The sequence below is a fragment of the Nycticebus coucang genome, chromosome 14 (assembly GCF_027406575.1).
Source record: "Nycticebus coucang isolate mNycCou1 chromosome 14, mNycCou1.pri, whole genome shotgun sequence".
Classification (NCBI taxonomy): domain Eukaryota; kingdom Metazoa; phylum Chordata; class Mammalia; order Primates; family Lorisidae; genus Nycticebus; species Nycticebus coucang.
This window is the reverse complement of record NC_069793.1, coordinates 6,284,555-6,297,752: the sequence shown is the minus strand read 5'-3', so window position 1 is coordinate 6,297,752 and position 13,198 is coordinate 6,284,555. Positions and strand designations below refer to the sequence as shown.

At 45.2% G+C, this 13,198-nt stretch overlaps 1 protein-coding gene across 7 annotated transcripts in view; it reads right to left on the bottom strand.

Moving 5' to 3' along the window:
* PPFIA1 (PTPRF interacting protein alpha 1) overlaps positions 1–3,290 on the bottom strand; it is a 99,413-nt gene extending 96,123 nt beyond the window's left edge. For 5 of the 7 annotated variants that reach the window (XM_053562970.1, XM_053562971.1, XM_053562972.1 and 2 more), the window contains exons 1-2: positions 3,072–3,266; positions 1,508–1,771 (exon numbers count right to left, since the gene is read on the bottom strand). In XM_053562970.1, the coding sequence (XP_053418945.1) occupies positions 1,508–1,771 (264 nt within the window). In that variant the 5' untranslated portion in view covers positions 3,072–3,266. Of the gene's footprint in view, positions 1–1,507; positions 1,772–3,071 lie in introns of all 7 variants that reach the window. The other 2 variants (XM_053562969.1, XM_053562966.1) reach the window with 2 other exon arrangements.
* Between the last annotated feature and the right edge of the window lie 9,908 nt (positions 3,291–13,198).

Sequence of the window (13,198 nt, the reverse complement as noted above, 5' to 3'; positions counted from 1 at the left end):
GGCTACTACACTGACCAGTAGCCAGAAACAAATTACTGAGCAACCATCTCACCAGTGGGTATGAAAAACCCACTGCTGAGACTAACTGTAACTCTGACATGTCCTGTGTGTCCATGCGCCTATAATCCTAGCATTCTGGGACACCAAGGCAGATGGATTGCTTGAGCTCACGAGTTCAAGACCAGCCTGAGCAAGAGGAGACCCCTTCTCTACTAAAAATAGAAAAACTGAGGCAAGAGGATCATTTGAGCCCGAGTTGGAGGTTGCTGTGAGCTATGGCACCAAAGTACTCTACCCAAAGCAACAGCTTGAGACTCTGTTAACCTTTAGTAAGGTTTAAAAAAAAAAAAAAAAAACCTTACTATATAAAAGTATTTGATATGCACCTCTGGATATATACCTCAAATTATACTAAAACAAACTCATTTTTGGAAAAAAACCTACCGAGAAGATTTACAAACACAATAAAATTCCAGTAAAACATAAGTTAGCCAATTCTTTAAACTTGTGGTAATAACATCTGACCTAAACAAACTTGCTAATTTATAAGGTTCGAATGAGAAAAATTTTAATAATTTTTTAATCCAACAAAAAAGGAACATACAGCACTAACATCAAATTATTGTTGCTAAAATGGAAATCCAAATGTTTGGCTTATCAATCTTTCAGGAGAATCGACTCTAGCCAAGAAATGCATTAAGTCTGGTAATTACTCGTTTGCTAGTTTATCATGACAGTATAAACGCGTGCCTACAGGGGTCTGCCTGAATGCACAACACAGGCACCTAGATTCATGAGCCCCTAAGTACCTACTGACCTCCCACTATGCTTGCATCACTCATTTTATACTTTCTTCCTTCATCTACCATTAAATCCTCATTCAACTCAATAAGGCTGTGAAAGACTGGTCCAAATGTTATACAGAAAAGCATCTTCAGTTGTTCTAAGCTTTAAAATTCTCATCTGCCAAGGAGAGTTCATAAGGAATCCATCTCCAGTCTTCTATTCCCTAAAACAAATTTGACCTACAGAACACAGGTGTTCTGATAAAGGTGAGCCATAAAATAACATTTTTCTATGAAATCAATATTATCTGTGTATTATATTTCATTAGGAGATTGGAAATACACACAATACAATGCACGGGTATACACATTTAGCAGTAGAAGGTTATGATGGCAGAATGGAAGGTACCATGTAGCTTGATGCTTCGTGATGATCCTTTTGCAAGGATTTGGAGCATTTCCCAAATGTAGGCAGTTCCCCAAAGATAGAAATGAGAGTAATGAGGTATTTTCACATGACTTTAGAGTATAACAGTTTGTTCTTCCTAAGAAGTTTAATCTTCAGGAACTCTGTATGTGACTTATAAACACTGCAAACCATAATCTCACAAATGGTTACACAAAATACTCTTTTAAAATATTAACAAAAGATGAAGGCAATGAAAAACATTTAATGGACAACAATTTGTGTTTCAGGAGTTTCAGGTTAAAAGCATGCATACCTGTGGAAGTGCAGTGTTGAGCTGTCTCTGTAAGGAATCTCTTTCATGGCCAACCTCATGTAATTTCCCCTGGGTTAGTGCCAACGTTTCTTGAGTCTCTCTCAGTGTGTCAAGAAGACGGTCCCTTTCTTCTAGCATGGAGACCATCAACTGTTCAAAATGTGAATCTGCATCTGGCTGTGAAGGGGAGCTGGATCCATGGCTCCCACTTCCTCCTGGGGGGCCTTCTGCTTCACTGATGGTCGGCATCACCTCGCACATCATCTTGAAATGAAAGACGCAGGTTAGAGTCACTAAGCATAGCATATAGTTTCCTGCAAACCTGCAACTTTCTATGTATCTGCAACTAATAAAAAAGATCGGCACCTTCACTATTCTCAGATCTGTTATGCTTTCTTTGTAAATAAACTGGGGGATATATACACAGGGAAATATTAAATGCGAGAATACCCAACATGAACATGTTAATAAAGATAATACTCTGGTGAAGAGGTAAAGACCAAAGAGGACCACGTACATAAAAAGCAAACCCTGGGGTACTTTGCAAAGTTGTACTTTTTAGTTGTTGGAAACAAGTGTGCTTCTGTTACCAGATTTTTCTATTTTCTGGTGGAGGAGAGAAAGTCAAAACACATGCCACCCAGTCATTTTTCAGGAAAAGCACAGAAGGAGCATACAGCCAGTAAAACTGACAAGTACAAAATCCATCAGGCATCTTACAGGAATGTGTACGGTCAGCTCCTGAGAAGGACTGACGGCTCCCTGAATTCTTGGGCAGGATTTGGTGAGTACTAAAGGGAACTGGATTCATTAAGTGCTGGGAGAGCTGTTTTTCAATGGCTTCAACGGTTGGTCAGTCAACCTCACTTACATAAGTTTACAGCTTTAAAAAAAAAAAAAAATTCCACAATGGAAATATAGCAGGTCGATACAGCGGGAGATGGATAGGAAGGAAGGAAGGAAAAGTGAAAGGTGAGATGATGAGAGGCTATTAAGTGTCTCAAGTATAAAAACGGGCGAGGAGAAGAGGTCCGCTCCTAAGGCTTCCAGGCAACATGCAGGACCTGGTGGACCCCCAAGAAGAAGACACCCAAAACGGCGCACCTGTGTTAATTACTAGTCTAACCCACTTGCACCGCACTCCTTCCCCTCCGGTATCAGATGCTGTTGCAGAAGCTCCCACACCCCAGAGAGCGAGAACTATTAATGATGGGCTCCGGCCCAGGCACCGGCTTCCCGCGGCCACAGGTCCCCTCCCCTTGCCCCAGCGCTGGGGTCACCGAAGCGCTGGGGTCAGGAAAGGGGGCGGCGCCGAGCCCCGGGAGCCCGTCCCTCGGGAAGGACGGGCGGCACAGGGAGTTCCGCCGGGCGCCCGCAAACTCTTCCACGCTGGCCCGGCGCCGCGGGCCTCGCTCCCAGCCCCCGTCCGTCCCGGTGCGCACCCTTGCCCCGGAGTGACATTCAATGGGCCGCGCCGCCTCCGAGGAAACGGGGACGTGCTTGTGCCGGGGGCATCCTGGGCCCCGCTGTGCGCGGAGCCTGCCTCAGTCTCCCGCTCCCTTACCTTGCTCGCCGACGGCAGCAGGCTAGGAAGCGCCACAGAGGCTCGCGGGCGGCTGCTTGGTCCAGGAGAGCTCGAGGGCCGACAAACGCAGCCCGCGGCCGGCGTCCGCCCGCCGCCCCACGCCGCGGCCCCGGGGCCCGCCGCCCCAGTCACTAAGGCCGGCCCGCGGCCGGACACTGGCGGAAAGGAGGAGGAGCGGGCCCGAGCGTCGCCGGCGTCAACGTGCCCGACGTCGGGCGCGTCGGCGCTAGCGTCAGCAAAGCCCCAGGGGAGGGGCCCAGGGGGAACGCTGGGGCCCGAGAGCGCAAGCGCCGCCTCCTCAAGTTGCAGGCGAGCGAGGGCTCTGGGGCTCTGATTGGCTGAGTGCGGGTACGGCCCTCTCCCGGGCCCCGCCCAGGTGCCCGGCTTCGGGTGGGAGCTCAGGTTCTCGCCCCCGACTGCATCTCCTTGTTCTGGCTGACCTAGAATTTGCTCCCACGTTGCGGGGACACCAGAGGCCTCAATTGAGCGTCTGCGGGGCTCAGGTACAGAGCCACACACTTCCGAGACGTCACTTCTACACAGCCCTGCGGAGCAGGAGGCGCTTTGATTCTCACCCTACGGACAAGCGAGCCGAGGCTAAGTCGCCTGCTGAGAGCCGGGTCCGGAGCCCACTGCGTCTCCTCCCGAGTCCCCTCGGGACTCATTCCCTCAGACTCGGAAGGACTCAAGTTTCCTCGCAAGACCCATTCACTGAGCGCTGCCTGCCCCATCTGCGGAGGGAAAGATGAGCAGCGTTTGATTTGGGACTCAGGGGCGCGGTGGCTAGAATGCAACCAAGGTGCGGCTGCTTCAGCTCCTGCCTGTGGCTGTTACTGTGCAGCGTGGGCCTGGGCAACTCAGGAAACCCGCCTGAAATCCAGTGCCTGCGCAGTAGGATGGGAAGATGCTACAGCGGTCTGCACGGGTGTTTTAAGAAGTAGAATGTACATGAAAAGCAGCTAGTTGAGAACCTGACTGGGAAAGCACTCCAAGAATCGTGATCATTTTTAACCTTTCTGCAAACCTTTTTTAAACACCTGTGTGCCAAGTCCTGGATTAGATGTTGCACATACAGAGATTAAAAATTACACCTGCAATAAATTAAGGCAGATGCTCTGCCCTCTCCCCCCAGGCTTTGACTCCTGACGCACAAACCAAACTGTGAGGACATCATTTCTAGACACCACTGGGCAGTGTTCTGCTATTGATGGGGAGGCAGCCAGAAGCCTCTGAACTAATAAAGTACTAGGAGAGGATGCGAATGGTGGTGCAGATGAACATTTCAAGGGGAATGCCTTCATTTCCCATTGGTGAGCTCACCAAGAACAAGCACTATTTCCAAATGACCTTACCTACCAGGGTTGGTACACCTTTCCACTCATTTATTCATATGAATGTTCGCCTCTGGACCGAAGTTTTTTGCTAGTAAAGATGATCACTTGGCTCTATGAGGTGTTCTGCAAATACCCTTTGTCCCTCCTCATACCAGAAATTCTCACAAGTTCTCAATTTCCCTGATCTACAGTCTGGAACAAAGAACTTTGATACAATATATTCTTTATCTAAATGCAAATTGTTGTCTTTTTCAAATTCGGGCTCTGATGTGAGTTTTTTTTTTTTAAGATATATAGTAGTGTATATACTACCAAATGTGTTTGTCAAAATCCAGAGAACAGTACATTAATAAGTAAAATGTGCCCTCATTTTTGTAAATGGAAAAACATTTTTTATCTTTACCTGCTTAATTCATCCAACCTGTATTTGTACCATGCTCATAAAGTACTTGTCTCCTAGGAAATCAGCACAGTACCAAAATTTAGTTCAACAGGTAGAATGAACATTTGTGAAGTATGTATGAACTAGGCATAACTTAGGTCCTGGGAACACAGAGCTGCCCAAGACATCACTTCTGCCCTGAGTTTATAGCCTGGAGTGGGGAAGAGAGACTATTGTAATGTCTGTACAATTAACTCCCCAGCTGGCATCATGAGGGCTTCATGGAGGATGCAACATCTGAGCTGAGTATGGAATGATGAAAAGTATCCCCAGCAGAAAAGGGAAAAGCTCATTTCGTATAGTTTCCAGAAAAATGAAAATCCCAGATTTCACTCATATTCACGCATTCATTTCATTCCTCTAGATTACAAAATCAGCAGGAGGAAAATTGTAAACAAACAGAAAAGATTACACTTCCAAAGGACAGAAAACCTGGTGACATTCTCAGTGATACGTTAGGTAATTATCTAATGACAGGTAAAATTCTATATCCCAATTATGGTGGTAGTTGCACTATTATTTGTGTTTGTCAAAACATACTGAACTGTACATTAATATGTGAAGTATAATTAGCCAAGAGTAATGGCATAGGCCTATAGTCCCAGCTACTTAAGCCAGGAGTTTGAGGTTGCTGCAAGCTATGATGCTACCACTGAAACCCTGCCTTTAAAAAAGTATGTAAAGGCTTGGCGCCTGTGGCTCAAGCAGCTAAAGCACTAGCCACATACACCTGAGCTGGCAGGTTTGCATCCAGCCCAGGCCCGCCAAACAACAATGATGGCTACAACCAAAAATAGTCGGGCATTGTGGCAGGCATCTGTAATCCCAGCTACTTGGGAGGCCGAGGCAGGAGAATCACTTGAGCCCAGGAGTCGGAGGTTGCTGTGAGCTGTGATGCCACAGTACTCTACTCAGGGAGACAGCTTAGGCTCTGACTCAAAAAAATAAAAAAATAATAAAAAAAATAAAAAAGTATGTAAAATATTCACTAGTTTTTATAAATGGAAAAAAATTCAAAAAGCCAAGTTACAAGTTCACTTAGTATGAGCGCAAATTAGAAAAAAAAGTTTGCATTTAGATAAAGACTATATTATGTAAAATTATCTTGCATATGAAAAGATCTAGAATGTTATTAAGGTAATAAAATGCATTTTATATGAAATGAAATATTTTTGAAAAGCAAAATTTAATTTTAACTCTCCAATTTGTAAAAGGGGCCAAGTGCAGTGGCTCACACCTGTAATCCTAGTACTCTGGGAGGATCACTTAAGGTCAGGAGTTCGAGACCAGCCTGAGCAAGAGTGAGACCCCATCTCCACAAGAGATGGAAACATTAGCTAGGCACAGTGGTACACACCTCTAATCCTAGCAGTCTGGAAGGCTGAGGCAGGAGGATCGCTTGAGCCTGGCAGTGTGAGGTTGCAGTGAGCTCTGATAACGCCACTGTACTTTAGCCTGGGCCAACAGAGTGAGACCTTTTCTCAAAAGGAAAACATTGCCAAAAAAAAAAAACTATATATATATACACACACACATGAAAATATTGTTACTGTATTCAATTACTTTACCTCTTTCTCTTTTCATAAATATGTATTTTTTCCTGGAAAGAGATATATCAGAATGTTGCGGCTGGGCACAGTGGCTCACACCTGTAATCCTATGGGTGGATTGCCTGAGCTCATGGGTTCAAGACCAGCCTGAGCAAGAACAAGACCTCCCCACCATCTCTACAAAATAGCTAGCTACTTGGGAGGCTGAGGCAAGAGAATTGCTTGAGCCCAAGAGTTGGAGATTGCAGTGAGCTATGATGCCATGGCTCTCTACCCAGGGCGACAGAGTTTGAGTATCTGTCTCAAAAAAAAAAAAAAAAAGAACGTTGGCAGTAGTTATCGTTGAGTGGGACTGTGGTTAGAGTTTTTATTTCCTTCTTTGTGCTAATCTATATTTTTCACATCCTTCATTATAAATATGCGTTATTTTTACCATTACCCCCACACACAAATGTTACTTTAATTAAACCTGGACAAAAAAGAACCATGGAGAATTACCTTCAGGAAGCTAAACGACTTTTAGATGTAATTGTCCATACCACCCAACTTTCAGAAATATTTATCTGAGAAGCATTTCTCAGAGTTTGGGTGTCATCCTTAGAAGATTCTGTCAGGAAAACAATGAAGATAGAAAATGTTTTCAGGGCTGGGTGCGGTGGCTCACACCTATAATCCTGGCACTCTGGGTGGCCGAGGCAGGTGGACTGCCTGAGCTCACAAGTTCGAGACCAGCCTGAGAAAGAGCAAGACCCCCATCTCTAAAAATAGCCAGGCTTTGTGGTGGGCGCCTGTAGTCTCAGCTACTTGGGAAGCTGAGGCAAGAGAATCACTTGAGCCCAAAAAGTTTGAGGTTGCTATGAGCTACGACACCACGGCACTCTACCGAGGGTGACAAAGTGAAACTCTGCCTCAAAAAAAAAAAAAAAAAGAAAGAAAAAGAAAAAAGAAAATGTTTTCACTCCAATTCTTCTGTTAAGACTTGATAAAGTAGCAATGGTAGTAGGGGTGAGGAGGGAGCAGGGGGTTCATTACCACGCCCAGGATCCTCTCTTCACAGTGAGGGCACCTCCATTCTAGAGAGGCAAACAGTCCAAGGAGGATTCCTGCCTAGATCCATCGCAGAGATGGAACGTGTCCCACATCTACCAAGACCATGTAAGCAACCTCATGAGTGCTGCTGTGACAACACAGTTCAGGGCAAGATCAGAGCTGCAGGAGCTCTGTGGATGGTGGAGGATGTGGCTCTCCCTTTAAGAGGAGGAAACTGGAACCCAGAGAAGCGAAAAGGATTTGCCCACGGACAGTCAGCTAGTTTGGGGCAGAGCCAGGATTGGAACCTTGAGTGAACACAGACCTCTTGGGTTTTGTTTGTTTGTTTGTTCATTTGTTTGTTTTGGTTTTGAGACAGTCTCACTTTGTCACCCTTGGTAGAGTGTCATGGCATCACAGCTCACAGCAACCTCAAACTCCTGGGCTTAAGCGATTCTCTTGCCTCAGCCTCCCAAATAGCTGGGACCACAGAAGCCCACCACAACACCCGGCTATTTTTAGAGGCAAGGTCTCTTTTGCTCAGCCTGCTCTCAAACCCATGAGCTCAGGCAATCCACCCGTCTCAGCCTCCCAAGTGCTAGGATTATAACCGTGTTTGGTATTTTTGATACAGACCCTCACTGTGTTACCCTGGGGAGAGTGCCATGGCATCATCACAGCTCACTGAGCCCCAAACTCCTGGGCTCAAAAGATCCTCCTGCCTCAGCCTCCTGAGTAGCTGGGAGTACAGGCACTTGCCACAACGCCTGGCTAATTTATTTATTTTGAGTAGAGACAGGGTCATACTCTTTCTCAGGCTTGTCTCAACATGGACTCAATGATCCTTCACTTCAGCCTCCCAGAGTGCTAGGATTGCAGGTGGGAGCCATCTGAAAGTCCTTTTTATTTGGTCCCTGCCTCCCCCCTCTCCCCTCCTCCATGTATATCAGAATCAGTCTAGGTCCTTGGTCCCCTTTGCCTCTGATAGGCTAGCAGTGGGCCTACACCCTGTTCTCTTCATGGACACAAAAGGGGAAGTGGGCAGTCTCCTGGGATTTCCCTCTCTGATAAAAGAGAGCAGTAGAATGCCCTGTGACCACTTCCCTGTTCTTTCCCTTTGGGACTCTACCCTTGAGGACCAGGGCTGCAGACCATGGCAGCCATCATGAGACCACAAGGAAAGATATACTGCCCACTGTTGCCAGGAAATTCCTTTCCACCCCTTGTCAGGAAATTTGTGTTTTTCCCAATCCCAAATAGCAAGAAAATTTAGCTCAAAAGTTGAAAAAAAGGGGGGAGATATGATAATTCTCTTTGGAGAATTAAACATGATCAAAATGGAGAGGTTATTGGTTCAAGGGAACCCACAATGTCAAGTCAAAAGCAAGGGCAGGAAACGCTCCACAGGGAATTGAAGGAAGGTTGAGGTCGACACTTGTTGAACGAGGATAGAAGTGTGTGGGAGGAAAGTGGAAAACCAGCCATGCTCAAACCAGTCTGTCCTGCTTGTGGCTGTGCTGCACTGTTGGTGGCTGCTGCCTCAGCCAAGGGCGCTGTTCTAAAATAAGTGTGAATGAGTTTACACATATAATATTCATTGATACAAATCCTGGGAGCAGTATTCTTTTTTTCTGAGACAGAGTCTCACTTCGTCACCGTTGGTAGAGTGCCATGGCGTCACAGCTCACAGCACCCTCAAACTCTTTGGCTCAAGCAATCCTCTTGCCTCACCTTCTCGACTACAGGCACCCACCACAACGCTCAGCTACTTTGTAGAATGGGGTCTCACTCTGGCTCAGGCCAGTCTCAAACTCCTGAGCTGAAGCAACCCACCCTCCTCAGTCTGCCAGAACGCTGGGATTCCAGGGTGAGCCTCCACGCCAGGCCTGGGAGCGGTATTCTAAGAAGCAAGCAAACTGTGTCTGAGGATTCAGTGTATGATTCTGTGTAATGCTGTTAACCTTGCTGAGAGATATGAATGTTAATGTCATTTAAATCCCACCCATTACACTTGTTGGTACTTTCTAAAATCTGAATATTCGCTGTAGGGTATAGTTTTTTGTGAAGTGGATGAAACAGTTTCACCATTAAAAATATAACCCAATGGGCTGGGCACAGTGACTCGTGCCTGTAATCCTAGCACTCCGGACCGAGGCAGGTGGATCATCTGAGCTCAGGAGTTCAATACCAACCTGAGTAAGAGTGAGACCCCACGTCTACTAAAATTACAAAAATTAGCCAGACATTGTGGCAAGTGCCTGTAGTCCCAGCTATCTTGGAAACTGAGTCAGGAGAATCACTTGAACTTAGGAGTTTGAGGTTGCTGTGTGTTAGGCTGATGCCATGGCACTCTACCCTAGAGCAAGGCTCCATCTCAAAAAAAAAAAAAGTAACCCAAAGGACAAAACTCAAAAGATGTTATGCTGAGTAAAAAAAGCCAGACACAAAAAGACAAATAGTATCTGATACTATTTGTAGGAGGTTCCTAGAATAAGCAGTCAAATTCAAGGAGACAGAATGTAGAAGGGTGGGTGCCAGGGGCTTGGGGAGGGGATGGAGGCAGAGTTACGGTTTTTCAAGCTGAAAGTTCTGGAGACGGATGGTGGTGATGTTTGCACAGCAGCGTGAATGTACTATTGAACTGTGTACTTAAAAATGGTTATAATGGGAGATTTTGGAGGGGGGAGATTTTTTTGTTTTGTATATTTTACCACAATAATAATAATGACAAAAACCTCTCCTCTTCCCAACTCAAAGATGCTTTGGGGCACATTCTGCAGAAATTTTTCTGCAACTGGAATATTCACCATGAAGCAAAGATCAAAATTATAGGATAAGACAATTCATCTTATAAATAGTAGATATTTGTAGAACTATCTTAAAATCTTTTTAGTTACTTTCTTTGGCATTTATCTTTTACTAATATTCCTTTCTTTCAATATCTTCTATTATCAAATGTCTGTATCTGTTAGAGATCATTTTTTTTTTGTTTGTTTAGAAGGGCCCAGCTGGGTTCGAAAGATCATTTTTATATATTACTAAAATTTATAGTGTTATAAAAGCATATTTGCTTATAATAAGAAAATGTGCACTTATGATTTTTTTTGTTTACAGAAAACCTCTGAACCTGCTTATTATGGTCACCCATTATTATTTAAAAGCATGTAAATACAGTGTCTTAAAAAAATACAGAATAAGTCAGGGTTTTGGGAATTCTGGTTTCTCATTTCCAAGATTAGTATCTGTGGGGAATTTGGAAACTGTGACTGCAGACATTCTGAGGAAAGACCATACCAGAAGTGTGTACCAAGTGGGAACAGCCCTAGCATACTTGTTGAGGGAACAATAAACGCCGGTGTTGTGTGAACATGCCGCTGGCTATAGCAGTACAAGCAGGAAAGCCTTTTTTCTTTCTTCCTGACGCTTCTTTTTTTTGAGACAAAGTCTCACTTTCTTGCCAAAGTCACAGCTCAGAGCAAACTCAAAGTTTTGGGCTCAAGCAATTCTCTTGCCACAGCCTCCCAAGTAGCTGTGACTACAGATGCCTGCCACCACACCCAACTAATTTTTATATTTTTAGTAGACCCAGGGTGTCACTCTTGCTGAAGCTGGTCTCGAACTCCTGAGCTCAAGCAATCCACCCACCTCAGCCTCTCAGAGTGCTAGGATTACAGGCAAGAGCCACCATGCCCCGCCCGTTCCTGACGCTTCTTAAAATTACTTGACTTGGCTGGTCTGAGTGCAATGATGTTTATAACTAATGGATCACAGCCAGTTAAAGACTCCTTTGTTCCTTCTCCACTCCCACTGCTTCACTAGACTAGCCTTAAAACAAAAATTACTTTTACAGATGATATGACAACTATTAGATATTGATATTTTGTACGTTTCATTAATTCATTCAACAGACATTATAGTATGGAACCACTTTATGCCAGGAACTGGGCCAGGGGCTGGGAACACACCAATAAATGAAGAGACAGAACACATAGTCAACCAGGAGTGTCCGACCTTTTTTCTTCTCAGCCACACACTGGAAGAGTAAGAGTTGTCTTAGGCCACATGTTAACACTAAGGAAAAGGCCAGGTGAGGAGGCTCTCTCCTGGAATCCTAGCACTCTGGGAGGCTGAAGGTGATGGATCTCCTGAGCTCAGGAGTTCAAGACTTGCCTGAGCAAGAGTGAGACCCCGTCTCTAAATATAGTTGGGCAATGTGGCGGGCGCCTGTAGTCCCAGCTACTTGGGAGGCTGAGGCAAGAGGGTCACTTAAGCCCAAGACTTTGAGGTTGCTGTGAGCTGTGACAGCATGGCACTCTACCATGGGCACAGAGTGAGACTCTGTCTCAAAAAAAAAAAAAAAAAAACCAACAACTCCCTGCATACTTTTTGTGATATCTGACATCAGAGATAAGCAAAAAATGTCCTCACAAAATGATCATGTGGCCTGTAGGCCATAGTTTGGTCACTCTTGGGCCTAGGTGATGAAATGGATGAACAAACAAAAATTGCATATAATTTAAAAAGTCATGACTCTTGAACCAGGTGCACAGTAATGGGGTCTGCACTAGGAATAGGAAAGTCCTTTGCCCAGGAGAGGCCCAAGACAGGTGGACAGGCGAACTCGGTGTGGATCAAATGACATATCTGTGTGTCTTTTGGATCTTTGTTTGGAGGGTCTGGTGTGCCAGTCTTCACTGCTAACACCAGGTTATTTTGGAATCAAAGACCTAGCATTTCATGTGAAAGATGTGAAAAAGCTGAAAAATTTTGCTGAAGATAGTCATGTGTAGCGGTCTGCACAAGCTGCCGTAACAAAGCACCACAGAGTACTGCTTTAAACAGCAGATGTTTATTCCCTGATGGTCCTGGAGGCTAGAAGTCTGAGGTCAAGGCGTTACAGGGCTGATTCCTTCTGAGACATCTCTCCCTGGCTCACAGACAGCCGTCTTCTCCCTGTGGCCTCACATGGTCGCCCCTAATCTCTTCTTCTCCTAAGGACCCCGTCAGACTGGGTTAGGGCCCACCCTAATGACCTCACTTTAACGTAATTGCCTATGTAAAGACCCCACCTCCAAATATAGTCACATTCTGGGGTCCCAAAGGGTAGGACTTCAATATATATATATCTATGGGGGTGGACGATTCAGGCCACAACAGCCAGCCTCAGCTATTTCCTTGGCCATCTATGATGCAAACCCACTAGTGATCTTTCCCCACTTCAACATTATTTTATTGATAACACATTTCCATTTTCAAGGTGTGAAAATCAATGAGGCTAAGCTGCAACCACCAGGGACTAGACTCAAGGATCATAGATACATTTTACCCTACTGAGAGACTTGTTTTAAAAATGAATCTGAGATGTCAGGTGCTATGGCTCACACTTACAATCTCAGCACTTAGGAAGGGGCGGGCAGGAGGATTGCTTGAAGCCAGGAGTCCAAGGCCAATGTAGGCAACATCTCTTTTGAGACCCCATCTCAAAAGAAAAAAAAGGAATCTGAGAACACCCAGGCTGGGAGTAAATTCTTAGGATAAATCTCCACTCTTTTTTTTGTTTCTTTGTTTTGAGAGAGTCTCACTTTGTCATCCTCAGTAGAATGCTATAGTGTCACAGCTCACAGCAAACTCAAACACTTGGGCTTAAGCGATTCTCTTGCTTCAGCGTCCTGAGAGGCTAGGACTACAGGTGCCCACCACAATGTTCAGCTATTTTTAGAGATGGGGTCTCGCTCTGGCTCAGGCTGGTCT